The sequence below is a fragment of the Entamoeba histolytica genome, genomic scaffold (assembly GCF_000208925.1).
Source record: "Entamoeba histolytica HM-1:IMSS scf_1104750516327 genomic scaffold, whole genome shotgun sequence".
NCBI classification, from domain to species: Eukaryota; Evosea; order Mastigamoebida; family Endamoebidae; genus Entamoeba; species Entamoeba histolytica.
Window position 1 is genome coordinate 1 of NW_001915112.1, and position 22,492 is coordinate 22,492.

At 26.1% G+C, this 22,492-nt stretch overlaps 7 protein-coding genes across 7 annotated transcripts, besides 1 other annotated feature; 5 read left to right on the forward strand and 2 right to left on the reverse strand.

Annotated features, from left to right (window-relative positions):
- Positions 1 to 3,834: 3,834 nt before the first annotated feature.
- Positions 3,835 to 7,193: a repeat region.
- A 108-nt stretch (positions 7,194 to 7,301) lies between these two features.
- Positions 7,302 to 8,267, reverse strand: EHI_003890 (cyclin, putative; the record flags this gene model as incomplete). The annotated part of the gene is made up of 1 exon (XM_643824.1): positions 7,302 to 8,267. One exon carries the CDS (start codon positions 8,265 to 8,267, stop codon positions 7,302 to 7,304), a length of 966 nt encoding a protein of 321 aa, XP_648916.1.
- Positions 8,268 to 8,849: 582 nt separating this feature from the next.
- Positions 8,850 to 10,272, reverse strand: EHI_003900 (protein kinase domain containing protein; the record flags this gene model as incomplete). The annotated part of the gene is made up of 3 exons (XM_643823.2): positions 8,850 to 9,765; positions 9,868 to 9,951; positions 10,060 to 10,272. The coding sequence occupies 3 exons, from the start codon at positions 10,270 to 10,272 to the stop codon at positions 8,902 to 8,904; spliced, it is 1,161 nt and encodes a 386-aa protein (XP_648915.1). The 3' UTR covers positions 8,850 to 8,901.
- A 389-nt stretch (positions 10,273 to 10,661) lies between these two features.
- Positions 10,662 to 11,678, forward strand: EHI_003910 (uncharacterized protein; the record flags this gene model as incomplete). Its single annotated transcript, XM_643822.1, has 1 exon — positions 10,662 to 11,678. One exon carries the CDS (start codon positions 10,662 to 10,664, stop codon positions 11,676 to 11,678), a length of 1,017 nt encoding a protein of 338 aa, XP_648914.1.
- A 195-nt stretch (positions 11,679 to 11,873) lies between these two features.
- Positions 11,874 to 14,035, forward strand: EHI_003920 (uncharacterized protein; the record flags this gene model as incomplete). The annotated part of the gene is made up of 2 exons (XM_643821.2): positions 11,874 to 13,646; positions 13,703 to 14,035. 2 exons carry the CDS (start codon positions 11,874 to 11,876, stop codon positions 14,033 to 14,035), a joined length of 2,106 nt encoding a protein of 701 aa, XP_648913.2.
- Positions 14,036 to 14,301: 266 nt separating this feature from the next.
- On the forward strand, positions 14,302 to 17,289 carry EHI_003930 (I/LWEQ domain protein; the record flags this gene model as incomplete). The annotated part of the gene is made up of 1 exon (XM_643820.1): positions 14,302 to 17,289. The coding sequence occupies one exon, from the start codon at positions 14,302 to 14,304 to the stop codon at positions 17,287 to 17,289; it is 2,988 nt and encodes a 995-aa protein (XP_648912.1).
- A 208-nt stretch (positions 17,290 to 17,497) lies between these two features.
- EHI_003940 (40S ribosomal protein S4, putative) lies at positions 17,498 to 18,703 on the forward strand (the record flags this gene model as incomplete). The annotated part of the gene is made up of 2 exons (XM_643819.2): positions 17,498 to 17,857; positions 18,060 to 18,703. 2 exons carry the CDS (start codon positions 17,498 to 17,500, stop codon positions 18,678 to 18,680), a joined length of 981 nt encoding a protein of 326 aa, XP_648911.1. The 3' UTR covers positions 18,681 to 18,703.
- Positions 18,704 to 21,058: 2,355 nt separating this feature from the next.
- EHI_003950 (uncharacterized protein) lies at positions 21,059 to 21,751 on the forward strand (the record flags this gene model as incomplete). The annotated part of the gene is made up of 1 exon (XM_643818.1): positions 21,059 to 21,751. The coding sequence occupies one exon, from the start codon at positions 21,059 to 21,061 to the stop codon at positions 21,749 to 21,751; it is 693 nt and encodes a 230-aa protein (XP_648910.1).
- Between the last annotated feature and the right edge of the window lie 741 nt (positions 21,752 to 22,492).

Here is a 22,492-nt window from a genome sequence, read left to right on the forward strand (position 1 = left end):
ATAGATGAAAATTCTATTAACACTCAATTAACTATTTTTTATTTATTTCATGTTATTTATGTGATATCTTAGATTTTTTATCACTTTCTTTATTTATTTTTCTTTATTAATCTTTTGATGTATTTTATTGAAACTATTTATTTGTTGATTTAAATATAATTGTTTTCAATAAAACACGACTTTTCATTTATTTCATATCCATTTTAAATGAAATTCTTATTTTCATTACAACAATTAAATAATTTATCAATAAATGAATAACTAAAGAAGAAATGATTTGACTATAATATAAATGAGAAATATTATTTGAAATTAAATTAATGAATAAATAATAAATTAAGAATGAATAAAAATAATGTCATTAATCATAATTAATTCAAAACACAAAACACATTAATAACAGTCAATCAAAATATAAAAAGAAATTATGTAATAATAAAATACTTTTATTATCAAATACCTTTCTTCTAATTATATTATATTTTCATTATTGTATCATTAAATAATAAATAATATATTTTATATAAAATTAGATTTATTCAAATAATAATAAATGTAAATTATTAAAAATAAATGATTTAATTGTGAAATATTCAGAGATATTCAATGATAATTTGATAAAACATGTAAATAGTAACATCACATTTATTTTATTCAATATTTTTATTTATCTATCATTTCTCTTAACAATCTCGTTCAAAATGAATTAATAACTATCAAATATTCATTTATATCAATAACACATTATCTAATATCACAATTTTCATATTTCAAAACATTAAAGTTATTCTTAATTGAATATCAGTATTTCATCAATTCTTTTATAACTGAAATTTAACAAATGATTCATCAATTGAAACATCAACAAGACATTGTGAAAATATTGGTTTAACTATAATTTCATTATTTCTTGTAACTATCTTATAATTCTTGATTTTAACAAATTGAACTGCATCAGTTCTACATGTATAATCCATTTCAGTGTATAATTAATCACTTTCTTTAGTAATTCCATTACTTATATTATAATTATAAATATTTGAACCAATTCCTGAATCACATCAATTGCTTCAATTCTCATTATTATACCGAACAATATATTTGTCTGAAATATCATGTATCTTATCATCACCATCTTTTCATTTATTATTATTCTTTCACGTATTCAAATTGAACTGAATGAATAAAATAACATTCATTTCCATTTATCTCAAATTGATGTTACTTTTCTTTATTTTCTCATTTCAACAGTTTCTGGTGCTTAGATATTCATTTAAATAACTTCTCTTTTTCTTCACCACTTCAATTTAATCTTAAAAAATTAATATATTCATCATTCATTATATCAGAAAATTACCAATCTACAGATAATTTGAATACTTTTATTCTGTCAAGAAAATTAGCAAAGAAATAATGCATCTAAATAATTTACAAAAATGAAAAAGATGCAAAATAATTTGCTTCAATAGAATATTCCATTTATTATATTTTGCTCCTAAATAAAAATAAAAAATAAAAAATATGATAAATACAGAATATGTATATATTTATGTTTATATTTTATAATCATTTATATTCATTTTGTATGAAATATTAATGAAATAGATGATTTGATTATTCATATTTTATTATTTTTATTATTTTTATTCTTTTGTTATTATGTTATTTATCTATCGTATTTTTATATTTATTTCTCTGTTTATATTATGTATATCATTATATTCTTCTTATTATCTATATATTATTATATTATTCTTATTTTATGTTTTTTATATTTATATTCTTTAGATTTTCTTATTGTTATTCTTTTCTATTTAGATGTATTTGTTTATTTGAATATTCATCTTTATCATTTTTATATTATTATCATTGATATCTATTTTCGATTTATATTTATTCTCTTTTGATTTATATTATTTTTATCTTTTATACTTTGAATTTATTATTATATCATTGATTATCATTTCTCGTTTTATTTATCATTTATTCTTATTATTATTTTATTTTTCTATATCCTATATCATATTTTTCATATCATTTTTCATTTATATTTTATCACTTATTACATGTTATAATAAATATCATGATGAAATTATACATATAAATAATAAACATAAAAAATAATAAAATATTTTTCAACAATAAAAATTGTTGCTAATTATTTTACATAATTAAATTCTGCGTTTTTATTGCTCTTTTTTATTTGTTGCATTACAATTTGCATCCTTTATTTTTTCATTCTTTTCTTCTTTTGTTATTTTTGTTTCATTACTCTTTATCTTCTTTCTTTTTATTCTTTTATGTCTTTCTCTTCTTTTTTTTTAAATGGATAACGGACAGTGTATACCACGTAAATACAACAATTTCAAGAAAGGCTTGAGAATAACTTCCAATCCATTTAAAAAGCAAAATGTTGTGTTTAATAAACGATTTAAAAGAAGAAAAGGAAATAAGAATTATGGTAAGAAAAGGAACAACTTCACTCTTAATATCAGTGGAGTAGATTGTAAAAAAAGAATAATAAGAATAAATGAATAATGAAAAAGGAAGAAATAACTTTGTGAGAGAATACCGTAAATATGGAAAAGGAAATAAGAGATATGCGAGAAGAAATCACAAAAACATTGAAGACTTAATTGTAGAACTTTCTGATAAGACCAAGGACTGGACGAAAGAAGAAAAAGAGATACTAGATGAAGGATATTACAAGAAAAGTGGTAGTCCTGCATCGGAAGCAAGGATGCTAACACAACTATGTAAAGCAGTAAGGATATACAATATGAGCAAGATGAACAAGCAGAATATCGTCCAAAGAACAAAGAGTAGCAAGAGTGTACAGAACACAGAAGGGAAGCAGAGAAGAAAAAAGGGAGTGAAGTTGAGAAGAATAGTATGAAGAAGGAGCTTGAGGTAACAAGGAGAAAGAAGGAAGAATTAGAACAACAAATTGCAATGCTTCTTAAATAAATTGAAGAAGTGAAAAAAGGACAGAAAGTGCCTATATCTGAAGAGGAAGTAGCAACTATAAAGCAGAGAATATAGCAGGAATTAGAAAAGGAAATGCAAAGGAAAACAGAAGAATGAGAATCAAGAATGAAGAAATTGGGAGATTACGGTGTCAAATAAATGAGCACAATGAAAAGCCGAATATATACAAATGAAAGAGCAAGAAAGAGATAGAAACAAAGGAGAAGGAAGTTGAACAGTGGAAGAGGAAAGCCCAACAAATGAGAATAGAGCAAGAGCAAAGAAAGAAGGAAATAGCCGAGCAAGTACAGAACCTGATTAAGCAAACTGAACATATCCAGAGAGAGTCTCAACAAACAGTGGAAGACTTGAGCAATCAACTCTTTGAAAAACGAAGAATGGCGAACAAAAGAAGATTGGAAACAATGACAATGAGAGTCAAGGAGATGAAGGAATTGGTAGAGAAAATGAAGAATAGGCAATACCTAAGAATGGAAATAGGAATAACTCAAAGAAGGAAAACACAACCACTAATAACAGAAACTGAAGACCAGAAAATCCAAGCAATGGAAGTCATTGAAAGGTCAGTAGAAGAAGGAAATTTTACATATGTGAGCAACGGGATGAAGTACAAAATGATACCGAATGAAACAACAAAGAGGAGAATGATGTCAGGAAGTCGGAAAAGAAGTGTGGAATCGAACAAAGTGAGAATAGTAAGGATAGAAGCTGGAATCCCCTCTCAAAGAGTGACAACACAAGATGGACCACAATTGTTGCTGATGACAGAAAGTCCATTAGAACAAAAAAGACAGGCAGTCTCTCACAACCTGTTGCTTGACTAGCTATAACGGCATCATCACCACCAAAGGAGAAATAAGAGAAAGAAAGAGAATACTACGGTATTGTATAGGAATTAATCAAATGAATATCAAATTAAAAAGAAAATTAAGATGGAATGAAATTGCAGAGATACTGAGTGAAGTAGGAATTGAAATAGAGAAAGAAAAATATGTCGGGAATATAAAGGAAAGCAGATGAATAAAGCATGAAATAAGAGAATACAACAACCGAGAAGTGAATAGAATGATCACAAATGTTGAGGAAATAGAGAATGTGAAAACCAGAGAAATAATCAAAAGAAACGTGAAAAAAGAATTAGATCAGAAATACTTGGATGAACTGATTGAAGAAACAAAAAGAATGGAAATAAGTGAATACAGTTATATTTGATACTACTTTAACACAAGAGCATGTGATGAAATAATCACCTACCTGAATGAGAAATGGAAGTGGAATGGAAATGGCATCAAAGAAATACAAAGTGATATCTATAAAATATCACATATCATCAAGAAGTACCTAGAGAATGAATTTATTGGATACAAGAATGACTATGATGTAATCCTACAAAGAGGAATAAATCAATTGAGTGACTTGCTCATTAGATGTAATTACAAGAAATTGAGGAAAATACTGAGAATAAAAACATTGAATGAAAAAAGAATCTGATGGAGTGTGAATGAAGAAATTAACCAATTAAAGTATCTGAAGGAAATGAGGAAGAAGAAGGTCGATCTTTCAAGAAGTGAAAGAAGAAGAATATATCACAACAAGATACAAAGTGTAAATGGAAAGAAATTAGATAAAAACCCAGAAGAGATGATTGAAATGTCAGAAAAACCAAGTGACGAAGAAACACTCTTGTTTTGGGAGAAAATATATGATAGACACAGGAAGATGGATGAAAAGAATGAGAAGATCAAGGAAATGATAAAAGAGACTGGAACAAGAAATTGGAAAAGTGTAAAAATCACAAGGGAAGAAGTAGAAGCAACTATAACAAGATTACCAAGCTGAAAAGCACGTGGAATAGATGGTATCCAAGAATACTACTGGAAGAGATTGGTGGGTGTGAGAGATAAGACAGTGATATATTCAATGAATGGATAGAATTACCAGAACTTATTCAAAGAGAAATGGTTACAGGAAGAACCATACTGATATACAAAGGAAATGATAAGAAGAAAACAGAAAACTACCAACCAATCACGTGTCTGAATGTAATTATGAAAGTGTTCACATCAATCATCAAATATAAAATGGAACTACAACTCATGGGAAATGAAAAGAAATCAAGTAAACCCATGTCAGTATGTAACAAAGAGAGGAAGCATACTAAGTCTGATTGAAAGAAATGAAAGAGAAGCAAACAGAACAAGATACTTGGAATCATTCTACGATATCAGGAAAGCATATGACACAGTTAACCATAACTGGTTAGAAATAATATTAAGATACTTCAAGGTGGCATTTAGAATCACAGAATTATTAAAAAGTATGTGCATAAGATGGAGAATAAGAATTGGATATGGATAGAAAGAGGAAATAGGAGAAGTACAAATGAAATGCAGAATACTCCAAGGAGACTCTTTGTCACCATTATTATTCATCCTACAAATGAATATCATATCAAATGTAATTGATGATATCAATGAAGAAGAAATATAAGTTACCTATGTATTATATATGGATGATTTAAAAGTAACAAGCGAAACAAAGAAAGGAATGAAAGAAGCACACAAGAAAGTATTAGAAATAATCCAAGCAATAGGAATAGAAGTGAACGTTAGCAAGTGTGAGAACTGAAGAAAAAAACATCGGAATACCTACAAATATGAAAGAAATACCAATAGTAGATGAAGAACATCCATGCAAATACTTAGGAGTATTTCAAACTACGTGAAATGATGATGAAGAATGTATAAAGAAGATAAAGAATAATATTGAAGCAGAAATCAAAGTAATCAACACAAGCAATGACAGTAGTATGAATTACATCAATAGAACCAACACAGGAGTGATACACAAATTCACATACAGTGCATCAGTAGTGAAATGGCTAGTGATGCAACTGATAGAGGTAGATAAAATAATCAGAAAAGGCATTAAAGAAGGAGGAGTGTATGGGAAAGGAATGTGTGCAAGCAGACTATATGTAGAAAAGAAGAAACTAGGAGATGGACTGAGAAGTATCCGAGATGAATGTCCACTTGAACTGATAAGAACAATAATATACTTTACGTGGAAAAGAGGAGATAGAATAGGCAATATGATCCGAATGAATGAAGGGAAGAATGGGATGTGGAATAGATTCTACAAAGCATGTGGAAAAAGACTGAACAGAGAAGAATTGAAGAAGCTATTATATAAAAAAGAGAATGGAAAACGAGATAAAGGACAGATAGTCAAATATCTGAAAGAAGGATTCCAAACACAATACTTGAATGAATGAAGGAAGAAGAAAGTGAACAGTGAAGTATTAAACGCATTTGAAAACAAAATGACAGAGCAGAGCAAGTTAAGGAAAGTATGGGAACAAATCAATATAAACAGGAAAGCATATATCCAAGTGAAGAGAATGCAAGAAAAAGCAACAAATATTTGAGTAAGAAAAGCTGCCATCCCACATGAACAGAAATATTCAATGTGTCCAATATGTAACAAAACAGCAACAATTGACCATATCTCGTTGAACTGCATTGTTACAAAGAAAGAACGTATGTACAAACACGATAGAGTGGGAAAGAACATCTGAAGAGTCTTGAAAATCAAATATAAAATATATGGCGATGAGGCAGCACAAAGAAGTCGTGAAGAAGAAAACAAGAAGAAGCTAGTCATAAGAAAAGATGAATTTAGGAAAACCCAAAGAAAAATACAAAAAGAAAATATTCTCATGGTATGGAACCAAGAGTTTGTAAGCAAGCAAGAAAGCAAATTTCACAAAAGACTTGACATTTATGTTCGATAATTAAAGAAGAAAGAATCAATCATAATAGATATGAAAACAGTGAGAGAGAAGAGAATAAGTTCTGCATTCACAGAGAAAGTGAACATGTATTCTAAGCTGTAGGAATACATCAGAAGAGTGAAAAGAATAAACAGAGTAATAACCATTCCAATTGTAATAACCGTGAACTGATTGATTAACAAAGAATCGGTGAGAATGATGGAGGCAGAATGAATCAAAATTCCATGGGTGATTATTGCAAAAGAGATAGTAATTAAGAATATGAAAGATATTATGAAATACTGTAGAGACTATGCTGGTGAATATAGTGATGTAGAAGAACCAGATGAAGAAGACTCGAAAGAGAGTGAAGGATGAGAAGAAATTCTCACCTGAACAATGGATTATTACTTTTAATAACCTTAGTTTAATTTATTATTATTACTTTTATTATTAAATCAAATAACCATTAAATAAAAAAAACAATAAATTAATGTCTATTAGTATTAAAATTACAAGTAGAGTTTCCCTTTATTCCTTTTCAATCAAAATTCTTCACGTCATTATTATCCCAAAAACATTGTGGTTTAGTATTTTTTGATTGAATGTGTTTTATACATTCACAATATTTTCTTCTATGATTTTCAATCATTCTTCCAAAATCAATACATACTTTAAATGAACTTTTATTTTGATTCATTACACAATATTGCATTTTGGGAACAAAGTCGATTGCAACTTCTCTTACTTCTTCTTTCTTCATCATTAAACATCGTTGATATCTCATATCCCATAAATTAACAAAATGACAAAAATCTCGTGCAAAGAAAAATGCTGATCCTGCAAGTGATGATGGTGAATTACTTGTATAAAATGGATCTAATGTCATTATTTGAAGAAATTGAATACTTGCTTCAATAATTGGATGATTTCTTTCTTCTTGATTATATTGTGGATATCCTGCTGCTTCCCAAAGAATATTTAAAAAGTCATATGACGTAGGATTATCTATTTTATAATTAATAGACTCTAATAACTTCTTTTCCATTCCAATAATATCTTCTTTCCCATATTTATTATTACATAATTTTTGTACATCACTAACTTTAATTCCTGTAGACTCAAACTTAGAACAACTAAATAATGATGTTACAAATATTAATCCAAGTTCATCTGAATTAACAACTACTCTTGTTGTATATAAATCAACTAATGTTAATGTTTGAAAGATTATTTTCTTTGAAAGATGAAGATATTCTGATGTTTTAAATAACCAATCAACTAATTGTGGTCTCATAAATGGTGTAGCAATTGTTAAATCAGGTAATGGCATTTGGTTTTGTCTTTCTCTAAGATATCTACAAAAATTTTGAAATTCTGGTGAAATTCTCTTTTTCTTTTGTTTATCAACAATAGTAACTTGTTCATCATTAAAGGTAACAGGAATGAAAGCACTCTTAATTCTTTTCTTTTCATTTTCAACACAAAGTGTTTCTTCAATACACATACTTTAACAATTTAATACAATCTAATTTAATAAGATGTGATTGATAATCTTTTTATATTTCTTCCTTTTCTTCCACGAAGTGATACGTGGTTAAAAATATACACTTTTTTGCTTTATTTTTTTTTTTCAAATTCTATTTCCTTCACATAAAAAAATAAACAATTCTTGTTAATGATATTTGACAACTTGTTGATAATCTTATAAAATCTTATTATTCTCTACTTTTATTAATACTATACTTTTGAGTTAAAAAGAAAATGACTTTTTCAATGAATTTAAAATGAGTTTGGCTTTTATTTTCTTTCTTAATGTTATGACTTTCCTTAGTTTCTGTAAAGAATAGAAAAAAATATATGTTTTTTAAAAATGAAATTAACCTTTTTAAGAAACAAATAAAGAGTCAACGTCAAACTACCTGTATTTATTGAATTGAAATAAAAAACACTAAAGACATTTCTCTGTTTCAACATGTTTTAATGAAAAGAAAAAAAAAGAAAAGAATAACTCCAGAAAAGAAGAAAAAATCCAAATAAAAATGGCAAAATGTTGAATTGATGACTTAAAAAATAAAAAAAATCTTCAAACCAGAAAAATAAATATTTTAATTTATGCTATGTTCCACATTAAAAATAGATTATTTTGCATCTGAAATAATATCCTTTGTTTCTTTATCTTTTCTAATTGAATTTTGTGAAAGAATACGTTTCTTTTCTCCTTCAACAAATTCTTTCATTTTATCTATTGTTTCATTCTCCTTTCCTCTTTTCCACTCATCTTCATCATATTGAGTTAAAATTGGTATTGGATTTCCATTTGGTAATAAAACTCCTTCATTAAATAATTCTTTATGAAATTCACTTGTAAGTAATTTTGAAGCACTTAATCGTTTTTCAGGTGAGTATTGTAATGTATGAGTTAAAATAGTAATAGCCTGAACAGGAGGTTTAAATGAACTCAATGTATTTTCAATTCCAATTCCATCAACTTTAGGTAATATTGGTGGAGGAATTTCATTGTTCATTGCTTTCATCTCTTCTTCTGTAGGTGTTCCAATAATTTTTATTATTTTTACAACTTGATCTGAAGTACTACTCCCTGGAAAAAGTGGTTTTCCTAAGAACATCTCTGCAAGAATACATCCATAAGACCAAATATCAATAGAACTATTATATTTACTTGTTCTAAATACTAATTCTGGTGCTCGGTAATGCCGTGAACAAATATATGAAACATTTGGTTCTGATGAATCTAAAATATTTTTTGCACTTCCAAAATCACAAATCTTTAAATCACCTGTATTTTTATTAACTAAAATATTTTCTGGTTTAATATCTTGATGAATTATATTTAATGAATGAAGATATGCTAATCCCCGAATAAGTTCATATGAAAATAATCTAATATATATAGTTGGTACTTTTTTTTTTAAACTTCTCATAAATTGATAAAGATTTTGTGGTAAATAATCCATAACTAAATTTAAACAAAAACTTGAGCTCTAATAATGATGTTAGTAGTTTGTTTGTTTTTTTATTCTTTAAAAAAAAAACACTGGTTTAATTATTTATGTCCGTTCTTAACAAAATTAAAATAAACAAACATTTGATAACTTACTCAAAAATGAATCTTTTAATTTTATTACATTTTGATGATGAAGTATTTCTTGTATTCTTAATTCTTTGTTCTATATTCATTATTATTTTCTCACTTATTTATTTATTATTTTCTTTAAACAAATATTCTTTACTTCTTTTTTTTTAATTGGTTATTATACTTAATAATTATAACAAACTTTAAACCGTTTACCTTGTGACACTCTCTTAATTGCATTAACCTCACCTGTTTTTATATTAGTAGCTAAAAAAACAATACCAAATGCTCCATATCCAATAACTTTTGATATTCGATATTTATTTGTTTCATTATCTAATATTATTCCTTCTTGAATTCCATAATTTTGAAATACTTCTGTTTGTGATACTCTTTTTAATAAACGTTTAGACATTGACTAATCCTTAAAGTTCTTTTTCGTCAAATTTTTTTTTTGTTTTCTTTATAACAAAATTTTTTAATCTTTTTATAGCATTTTCATTTATTTTTGTTTTTAATTACATTTTTCTTTTTCAAAATAAGTAATTCTTCTGTTATTTATTAAAATTGATAAAAAGTAATTAATACATTAGTATTTTTAATAATTATAACTTATTTTATAGTAAGAATTTTAAAAATAAAAAACCTTAAAAAACCCTATTTTTTCCAAAAAGAATGAAAAAAGGAGAGAAAAGAAGAAGTTCAGCAAAAAAGAAAAAATAAAGAAAAGCAAAAGAATTTTAAAAAAAACCCTTTGAATTAAAACTTTGAAAGATAAAAGAAGTTAAAGAGAAAGAAGATAAGATGGCAGCATGGTTAAATGGAACAAAAAAGAAAGAGTGTTTAACATTAGATAAAGAAATGAAATTATTTGAACAATTCATTCAATTAACACCAGAAGAAATTAGATGTAGAAATTATTGTGTTGATAAACTTAAACAACTCTTTGAAAATAATATTGAACATTGTGAAGTTCAAGTATATGGAAGTTTTGTTTATGGATTATCATTACCATCAAGTGATGTTGATATTGCATTATTATTTCCTCAATTACCTTCTTTATCTATAGGAAGAAAAATTAGAATATTAAAAAGAGTTGCTCAACTTTGTAGAACAATAAAAAGTATTAGAGTAGATGATGTAATTACTAATGCTAAAATACCTATTGTTAAATTAACTGATTTAGAATGTGCATTATCAATTGATATTTCTGTTGATTGTGATAATGGGATTGTAACTACTAGTTATATTAAAACATTATTAACTGAATTCCCATTAGCAAGAACACTTTCATTATTTATTAAATTTTTATTATTTCAAAATTCATTAAATGAACCATATCATGGTGGTTTAGGTTCATATGCAATTATTCTTTTAGTTTGTACATATCTCAAAAATAATCCAACAGAAGACTGTGGTATTGCTATTACTGGATTTCTTAATTTTTATGGATCATTATTTAAAATGAGAATGACTGCTGTTTCATTAATTAGTGGATATTGTAAATATCGATCTGAAGATGATTCTGAATCATGTCCAATGATTATTGATCCTTGTGATGAATTAAATAATGTTGGTAGAACTTCTTTTAAATTTACTACTGTTCAGTACATTTTTAAAAAAACATTAATTGGAATAAATTATCAATACAAAAGTCCAAAGGAAAAATATCTACCTAAAAGAAGTAGATTATCTAATGTTGTTGCTATTGCAGCATCTACTTTAGTTTTTAGAAATGCTATTTGTCAACGATTTAGTGAACAAGGTACTCCAACTCTTGTTCATGAAAATAGAACAGTCAATGATAAGTCGTTACAATAACCATAAATTCTTTTAATGATTGATTTAATTGTAATGTTTATTTGAAAATTCTATTAATACTTAATAAATTACTTTATTTTCTTAAATAATAAAATCCCAAATTATAAATAATTTCATCTTCTTCTCTTATTTTTTTTTTATTCTTTGAGAACTTTATATTGAATTTAAATGATTAGCTTGGAAGCTATTTATTTAATGCATGTCGCATTACATTTTGAAACTTATTCAGACATATTTAAATTTCTTCAAGTTAGTAAAACTTGTAAAGAAGCAATTGAACGACTAAAAATTAATCCATGGTTTGCTAGTAGTGAAAGTGTTATTAAATTTTGTACAAATTTTAATCCTGAAACAATGAATTGTTTATCTTATTGTTTCTTTTCTAAACAACTATTTAACAAAGTCTCAAATATAAGAAATCCAATGTTTAATAGTATTTTAAAATCTAATATAAATGACATTACATCAATACTACCAAAAGTTTATCATATATCATTGTATTATACAGATGAATCTGAAACCCATCCTGAATCAAGAATGCCTGAAGAAACATCTCAATTTTTTATTGAGAATGCTCAACAATTTAATAACTTAAGATGTGTCAGAGGAGACATTGAATTAGTTATTGCATTTTTCAAAAAATTTACTGACAATGGTAGTCAAATGTTTGTTCACTTTCCAACAAGAGTTGAATTATTTAATTTAGTCAAAAGAAGTAGTTCTACGGAACAAAATTTGATTAGTCAAATAAAGAAGTACCTTCCTCATAATGGCATGACTCAAATAGAATATACAACTAATACCCATGTTAAATCAAAAGAAGAATTAAAATGTTTTGATGGAATTGAGTATCATTATACTGCTTTTAGTGATAATCAATGTGAATTTATGAGTGAAGCAATTGAATGTGATGAAGGAAAAATTGATATTAAAGGTACACTTAATTGTAATAGATTTAATTCTATTATAGAAAAATGTTATGCAGATATTATTAAACTTCATTTTGAAAAACCATTTGAACAAGAAGAAGGAGATGTTTTTAAAAGAAAAAAATATGATAATTGGAATATACCAAAATGTGTATTAACACTAGAACTAACACTTAATTTTGAATATCAATCAGATGACTATTATTTAATGCCAATTAACATGGATTATCTTCAAATATTAACATTAAATGAATGTGGGAATATTTCATTTGAAGGGGATTATCCATTATTAAGAGAAGTGAATATTTTAGGAAGTCATGACATTCAATTCATTGGTAAAGATAAAACAATAAACATCAATGAAATTGCTATTGAAGGATGTAGTTATTGTTCTATTGAATTAAAATTTAGTCCAATAGAATCAGTTATATTACAAGATGTTGAAGAGGTAACAATGAACATTAAAATGGACTCTCTAAAAGAATTTGTTATAATGGCAAGTAGAAATTGTTACTTTAATCCAATTTCATTCAAAGATATATTTGTTCAAATAGAAGAATGTTCAGAGATTAGTTTTTATAACATTGATAAAATAAATCAATTACCAGAAGATCAAGATATAGACGAAGAAGATTTAATTTCTCCATTACAATATTGTGGAGTTAATTATACAAAATTCCAAGAAATAATTCAAAGTTGTATCTTTTTACCATCACTACAATTATTTACCAAAATGAGTTCTAATAATTACAATAAACTATTCCAAGTAAGATGGTTTTATGTAAGTTGTTCAAGAGTTCAATCTCGTGGACCTGAAATTCGATTAAAAAAACAAGTAAGTTCGTGGTTAATCAATACTCTTTTTTCAAGTAATTTTTATAAGAAAGAAGATGATCGTAAGAATATGTATTTAGTATTTCCAAATGGTACTGGAAAAGTTGTTGATTCTTCTATCAGATATTTTGAAGTAACAGTACAACACCAGTCATTAATGTCTATTGGTATAATTCACTCAACAAAATTTGAATATGATGAAACAGTTTGTTATTGTTTATAAATAAAAGTCTTCTATAAAATAAAAATTAAAAAAAATAGGAGTATATTGGTAACATCAAATATTCTATTGGATATATGAACGATAGTGGAAATGTTTATGAAGGTGATCATAAAATCGCTTGTTCATTCAAACCTTATGGTTTATATGATGGAAATAAAAATGTTATTGGATGTGGCTTTAATTCAATTACTCATGAAGTCTTTTTTACTTGTGATGGAATAAAAGGTTATACCAAAAAGATTGACTGGGAAGGGATTGATGCAGCAATATCACTTAGCTTATTTAAGGAACTACATATCAATTATGGACAAGAACCATTTGTTTACAACATTTATAATGAGTATCAAAATGATTCTTGTTTAGTGGTATAATTCATTTCTTTGTTTCATTATATCAAACTACTCTTCTTATCCATTCATTTCTCATGAATATCATAATTGTTGAGATGAATAACAAAAAAAAAATTAATTTTCCAAAGAAATTTAACATCATTTTGGTAAGCAAGAATCATCAAAACCAAAAAAAACAAGGAAAAAAGAACAATAAATATGCAGTTTTGTTTGCTTAGTGAAATAAGTCTAAAAATGGCTATAACGGCAGAATGAGAACTTGAAAAAATCTCATCTTTGATTATTTAATGGAGAAAACTATTAATAAAGCAACTGATCCTGCTGACTCTTTTCCAAAAGATAAGCATGTTAGAAAATTAATTTGCTCATGTAGTACTGAACAATATTGTGTCATGCTCTATCATCAATTATTAGAAAAAATAAAAAAAGGAACACCAGTTACTCAAATGAAAGCTTTGGAAATTATTCATAGAATTATGCTTGATGGACCTCAACAAGCTTGTACAACTAGAACATTTGATTTAGGATGGATTCCAGAATTAGATAGATTCAAGCGCTCACAACCACGGAATGTTGCAACTGATTTATTCCTTAAATTCATCAGAGTATTAGAAAGTAAAGTTGAATTACATACAAATAATAGATTTATTCCAGGATCAATGGATCCAGATTTATTCAAGAAAGTTATTGGTCGGATGAAAATTGATTCTTATGAAAGTGCTAGTGCAGTTATTGAACCATTAATGAAACATTTACGAGTATGTCAAGATGATACTAATGCTATTTTAAAAGTGTTAAATGCAAAAAGAATATTATCACTTATGGCAATGTTAGTTACTTTAATGAGAGAATTAAATGGTATCTATTATATGTTTTATGAAATTATTTTTAATACCTTTGTTTCTCTTCATCATGACCAACGATATAAAGACTTAATTTCACAATTTAATACAATGCATTATGACCTTAAAAGTATATTCGACCAAATTAGTGTTATTAGAGATGTTACTGCCTTGGTTACTGTTCCACAATTGTCTTCTCAACCACCTGATTTTAGTGTTATTACTTTAGGTCATCCAAGATCACCAACTCCACCTCCTAAAGAACCAACCCCACCACCAAAACAAGAACCACAACAACAGGCATTTGAGCCATTTGATTTCAACAAGTTTGAAGAAGTTAAACCAGTTCCACAACAACCAGCACTTGCACCATTTGATTTTGCTAAAGAAGAACAAAAGAAACAACCTGTTGCTATTGAAAAAGAAAAAGAAGTTATTGTTAAAGTAGAAAAGGTTGTAGATATGGATCGAATCAATAAATTACTCAAAAGAATTAAAGAACTTGAAGAACAAATTAATGAATTAAAAATAACTATTGACCAATTAAAAGCAAAACATAAACGAGAATTAAAACAATTAAATGAAGAAAAAGAAGTAGGAAATAATGATAAAATTAAGGAATTAGAAGCTATTATTGAACAACTGAAAAAAGAAATTGAAGAATGGAAAGAAAAAAGTTCAGAAACAGAAGAATTAAAGAAAGAGTTGGCAAAAAAAGAAGAAGAAATTAAAGAATTAAAAGAAATTCAACAACAACTAAATGAAAAAGAAAGACAACTAAAAGAAGAAGAAGAAAAAAGAAAACAAATTGAAAATGAATTAAATCAATTAAAAGAAGTTATGGCAAAAGAGACTCAATTAAAAGAAGAATTTTCACATAAAGTTGAAGAAGCACAAAAAGTGATTCAAGAATTAGAAAAACAACTTGAAGAATTAAAATTAAGAGAAAGTAGTTTTGGAGAAAATGAAAAGAAATTAATCCAAGAATTAGAAGAACAAAAGAAAGAACTTAATAATTGGAAGAAGAAAGAGGAAGAATGGAATGAATATAAGAAAAATAAAGAATTAGAAAATGAGACAATGAAAGTTGAATTAAAAAAGTTACAAGATAAGAATCAAGAGTATATTATGAATATTGAACAACTCAATAAAGAAAAAGAAAATAAAATACAACAATTAAAAGAACTTGAATTAAAAGTTAATGAAATGGAACAAAAATATGAAATATTAGAAAAAGAAAGAGAAGAAGATTATTGGAGAGTTGTTGGAGCAAATGTTAAGGGAGTAGAAAAAGAATTTGAAGAAATGATGAAAAACTTTAATGACATGACAATTGAAGGAAATAAAAATGCTACTAAAGAAACTGTTCTAAGAGATTTAACTATTCTTAATGCTACTGGAAATGCTTATAGAATGGCATTAGAACAAAATCATCCAAAAGAAGCAGAAAAAGAATTAGAGAATTTCCATAAATCAATGCAAACATTATTAGAAGACCTTAAAGGAGTTGAACCAAAAATTGCAGATGAAGCAATGAAATTACAATTAAGACAAACTACATCTGATTTATATGATAGTGTTAAAGTATTAATGAATAAATGGAATGATAGAGAACATGTCAATGAAGCTGGTGATGTTTTTAATATCAATATGACGAAAGAAAAAACTCTTGTAGAAGGAATTGAAGAAGTTGCTGAAGCAGTTAATTTGAGTGGAATTGATGATGATGCTGAACGAGAATTATTAAAAGCAGCTGATTCTATCAACAGTTTAGCTAAAGACCTTGAAAAATGGTTAAAGCAATCAAAGAAAGGAGTAAGTGCTGAAATGGATGTTAACCAAGCAATTATGGAAAGTGCACAAGCTATTGCTAAAGCAACTGCTGCACTTGTTAATGCTGCAGCTTTAGCTCAAAAAGAAAGAGTTGCATTAGGAAAGAAATTAGCTACACCAACAAAACCATATGCTCCAAATCAAGTTTGGTCTGAGGGATTAGTTACTGCAGGAAAGGCAGTTGCAGAAGCTACAAAAGAAATTGTTACTGTTGCCAATAATAATGTTACACCTGGTTGTGAAAAGAATGAAGATGCATTAATTGCTTCTAGTCGTGAAGTTGCTAAAGCTACCGTTCAATTAGTCACTGCAGCACGATCCAAAGCTGATTTTGATTCACCAACATTAGGTAAAGTTGAAAACGCATCAAAGAGTGTTAAAGAAGCTACAGAATTACTTGTAAAAGCAGTTAATGCAATTAGTGGACTCAAAGAAGAAAAAGATGAGAGTGTTGATTTTAGTAAATTAACTGATTATCAACTGATTGTCAAAGAACGAGAAGCACAAATTAAAGTGCTTAAATTAAGAAGAGAATTAGATGCTGCTGAGAAAAAATTAAAAGATTTGAATAAACAACGTTATGAAAGACAAAACAATTAATTCATTTTTTATTTGTGTTATTTACTTTTTAAAAATATTTATATTGGTATAACAAATAAAAAAGTTATAAATATTATTAAACAAACTATTTTAAATCAAATATAAAAGAAAATTAGAAGAATAATTAAATAAACTAGTAAAATAGAATTAGTTAAAAAGAAAAAAAGGGTTTTGTATTTTAAGATAATTCAACCAGTCGTTTTCTGAAATGGCTAGAGGACCAAGACACCACTTGAAGAGATTAAATGCCCCACATCATTGGATGCTTTCTAAATTAGGAGGAACTTTTGCACCAAAACCATCACATGGACCACATGGAATGAAAGAATGTCTTCCACTTATTCTCATTTTGAGAAATAGATTGAACTATGCATTAAACGGAAGAGAAGTTACAATGATTGTTAAGAACAGAACAATCAAAATTGACGGAAAGATTAGAACTGACACTAGATATCCAGTTGGATTTATGGATGTTCTTTCTATCCCAAGAACTAAAGAAAACTTTAGATTAATGTATAACACCAAAAGAAGATTTTGTTTAGTTCCATTAACTGCTGAACAAGCAAAAGTTTGTTTTTATTAAATTTAAACTAAAATGTATTTAATTTGTCATAAAGAAACTGATCAATTACATATGATGAATTTCTTGGAGAACTGAATTTAAATTGAAGACAATTTATATTATGTTGCAAAGAACTGATGTTATTGACAGTTTCATGACAAGGAAGTACATATTTTTCAAGAATAAGAAAGAATACTTATTTTATTAGTTCAAGTTATGCAAAATTGAAAAGAGAGTACTTGGAACTGGTGCTATTCCATACATTGTTACTCATGATGGTAGAACTATTAGATATCCACATCCAGAACTTCAAGCTAATGATACAATCAAACTTAATCTTGAAACAGGAAAAATTGTTGATTTTGTTAAGTTTGATATTGGAAATACTGCTATGATGATTGGTGGTAATGGTATGGGTCGTGTTGGAGTTATTGTTAAAAGAGAAGTTCATCCAGGATCATTTGAAATTGTTCACATTAAAGATGCTAAAGGAAACACTTTCACTACTAGATTAAACAATGTCTTTGTTATTGGTAAAGGAACAGAAACTCTTGTTAATCTTCCACTTGACAAAGGAATTAAGAAACCATTATTACAACAAGTCAATGAAACTATTAAGAAGAACAAGATGCAAAAGGCTGGTATTCAAAAAGCATCAAAGAAAAGCAAAACCACCACTGAAAAGAAAGTTACACCAAAAGCTGCTGTAGAAAAGAAAGAAGAACAAGTTGAAAAGATTTATAAGAAATATCCAAAGAAACAAGCAGCACCAAAGAAATCTAAAGGAAACAAGAAAGTTGTTCCAGGCAAGAAAATTGGTAAGAAATAAATTAAGACAAGTGGTTTTAAATTAAAAAAATTTTAATTTTTTAAAATAAAGAAATAATGAGAAATAAAATAGGGTTTATTTAATTATGTTTTTTCATGTTATTCTAACAATCAAAGAGTTTTTTTAATCTTTTTTTGTTTTTAATTGTTCATTTTATTTATTTTTCTTATGTCATTTTTAGTATCATTTCTTGATTATTTTTAAAGAAAAAGTCATTTATTCAACAACATCACTTTTAATAACATCACTATTACCATTCTTAACCAATTTTTCTTTCAGACTCAATACTATTCCATCAATAGTTTGAAGTGATTGTAATTGAAGTTTCTTTAGAGGTATTTGCTGGAAAATGTTTAAAATAAATTGTTATTTGATTCTTTGTCTGATATTGAGAATAGTTCAAAGTAGTTTGAAAAAGTTTGAATTTAAAAAGAGAAGATAGTATTACATTATTTTTTAAAAGGGATGAGGGAATGGTTTAAATGAATTTGTTGTTGTATTTGGATTAAATTGAAAGATAATAAGACTAAGATTTGAGACATTAAGTAGATTGGCTGATTAAATGTGTTAAAAGGAAATTATGAATTATTTTCATTATTTAAAGGTTTATTTAGAATTGAATAATTTAGAAGATGTATGTCATTATGATGTTAATCACATTGTTCAATAAAAAAATTTTATTCATTAATTTAAGAATGGTAAATTCCATTGGTAGTTGTTCAAAAAACTCATAATTACTTAATAACTAGTTCTTTTTTTTTCAAAAGAAGATTTGTAATAAAAATTTGTTTCTTATTTTTAGTTCTTTTCATATTAAAAAAGTTTAAAATTCTCATTAAGTTTGACATAAAAGATACAGATTAGACTAAAATATATTTCAAATAACCTTGCTTTAGAATGAATATCGTCTCATCATTAACAATGTGAAATTAAAGACTCAACAAAAACTTTTAAAATATCAAAGATGATATAAGTCAAAATAAATATTTTTCTTAGAGGTGAATAACTGGGAATTTCTCATTACCAACAAATTATTTCATTAAAAAAAAAAACACTTTCTATTTTAAATGAAAAAGAGAAATTAATTAAATGATTCAGAATCAACTATATTTTTCTTATTTATAAAAAATATAACTGTGTTTCAAATAGCTTTAGAAGAGATAAGTCAAAATTTTTAATGAAAACAAGGTTCAAAAGAGAAAGCAAATAAAAAGGAGTCTGAATGAGTAAAAGAGATATATTATAAGTTAAAGAGAAATAAAATAGAAAAAAAAGAAAAAATTCATTTTGTTTATAACCAGCTACAAAATATTAATTAACCAAATACAAACAAAAGAAGAAAGAAAGAATAAAATGAGTTGTTTCAATAAACAGAATGAAGTACTAATATTTTTTTTATTTAATGGCATAAAATAATAAGAAGAATTAGAAATAAATGAAAAGAGTAATGGAAACAAAATGATTAAAGACTTTTTATGATAGTTAATTTATTCTAACTGTTATTACTCAAAGAATTAAGTTCATTTTTTAGTTTAGGTTCTATTTTAATTTTGAATTAAACGAATTAAAAACACAGTCCTTCATTTTTATGATAATTCAATAAAAAATACAAATTTTACACAGAATATAATACAATAATAATATAATGTGCTATAATTTATAGTTTGTCATCTTATTTCAAACTATTTGCAATTGAACTAAAATAACAATTCAACAAATAGTTTTAAAATATAAAAGAAAAAGATAAATTTTATAGACGTTTAAAGAAGGTTTATTTGTTATTAAATAAATAAAGATTTTCAGTTTTTTTTACGATTTTAAAAATACAACTCAAAAACAAGTGGAACAAATAATTTGTGTCTAAAGCTATTTGCCAGAACAAGAATACCGGAACAAATAGATATAATTGTGAGAGTAATAGAACTACCCCTATTCTAAAAATATATAAAAAAATGTAATTTTAATTGAAATAAAATGACACAACATTTTTGGAACGAGAGATATCAGTAAGAAAAATCAAGAATTAAAAAAAAAGAAGAAATTGAAAAGTAAATTTCCTGATATATTAAGAATATCTACTTTATACCAAAAGTTCATGTTAAGAATTACTAATAGAACCCCCAAAAGGTGAGTAAAGAGATATGAATAGTATAAATAGTTAAAAAGAATAATAATAATGTACTATCAAAAAAAAAATAATAAATTTCAAGAAGATAGTTTAGATGAAATATACTTGCGCTAAAAATATTTTTTTTATTGAAACTATTCAAACCATCCTACGAATTTTAATAGTTAATTGAACCTTTAAGTAAAATTGTATTTCTTTGATATATAAACTCATCTACCAAAATTATTCAACAACATCATTTCTTAATACTATGTCTGTTTATTCTTCTTTTAGAGAACTTCCTTCAGAATGTCATTCAACTTCTTTATTATCAAAGAAATTAGTTTCAACTTATGTGCAATCAAAAAGAAATATGAAAAATTTTGAGTCTATTCAACAAGCTTTCCTCATTGCTCTTCTTAATAAATTTGGGAGTTTCATTTTAGAACGTCCAATTAAACGTTCTAAAGTTACTTTTCAGACTCTAAAAGTAAAATCTTTTAGTTTATTAAAAGAAACAATTGAAGTTGCTGAATTAGTTGATAGTTGTTGTAAAGCTCGTTCAGAAGTAGAATTATCTCATGGAATAAGTAAAGAACGTGTAAAAAGAAGATTTGATAAAAATCGTTTTATTTTTCTTTCAAACCTCCTCTTAGATATTGCAACTGAACTTGGCTATTTTTTTGAAACTAAAATGGCTCGAAATGCTGGTGGTGTTATTCAATTAGAAAAAATAAGAAAGACATTCTATCACTCACAACTCCTCTTTAGTCAAGAAGAAATGATGGTTCGTGGAGTTGCATTGAATAGGTATGTATTTTCTCTAACTGATAATGTTGATAAACTTGGAAAATTAGATAGAAATGATCCTATTATCATTAAAATCCTTTTTGACCCAATTGAAACTGTACAAAGAGGATGGAATGTTAGAGTCAAACAGGATGAATGTGACTCAAAAGAGTAATGGAGTTTAATTCATTTTCTTGTAGATTTTCTACACTTGAATATAGTTTTTAATTCAAAGTTTGTTCAGAATTATTATTTCCTTTTTATTATTTCTTTCAATTCTCTAATTTTATTTTTGCACTACTTGAATTGTTGATATATTACTTTTATTCATTTCATCTACTACGTTAGTAGATGTATTGTGAAACGATTTGTTTTTATTAATAATATCTTCTTTATTTCTTTGAGTAGAACCAAAAGTAATTTCCAAAAAAATAACATTTTTATTTGAAATATTGAGTCTCTTTAAGTTGGTTTAAATGTTCAGTATAGTTATTTAATTAAACAATAATTATATTATATTATACAATGTGCTTTTGTAAATATAGAATGTTTGTCATTTGTTGTCTCAAATTACGAACCACCTTGTTAGTGAAATAATTACAGAATGAGTGGTATTATTTCAACTCAAACTAAGAGAGAATATAAATGATGTTAAGTCAAGAATATGTTAAAAATAACAGTACTTAATTCAAAGCAAGATATATAGCATTATACTCTCATTCTTTGTTAATAATCTTCATTAATAAGAAAAAGCATAAATTAAAAAAGTAAATTAAAAAAAATGTTTCTCATTGGGATTAGATTGTAATATAATTTTTCCCAACAAAAATTCTAATGAAACATTATATTAAAATCAAAGTTAATTTAGAAAAAAGAAGTCTATAAAAAAAATTATAATAAATTTAAGTGAGGTTTA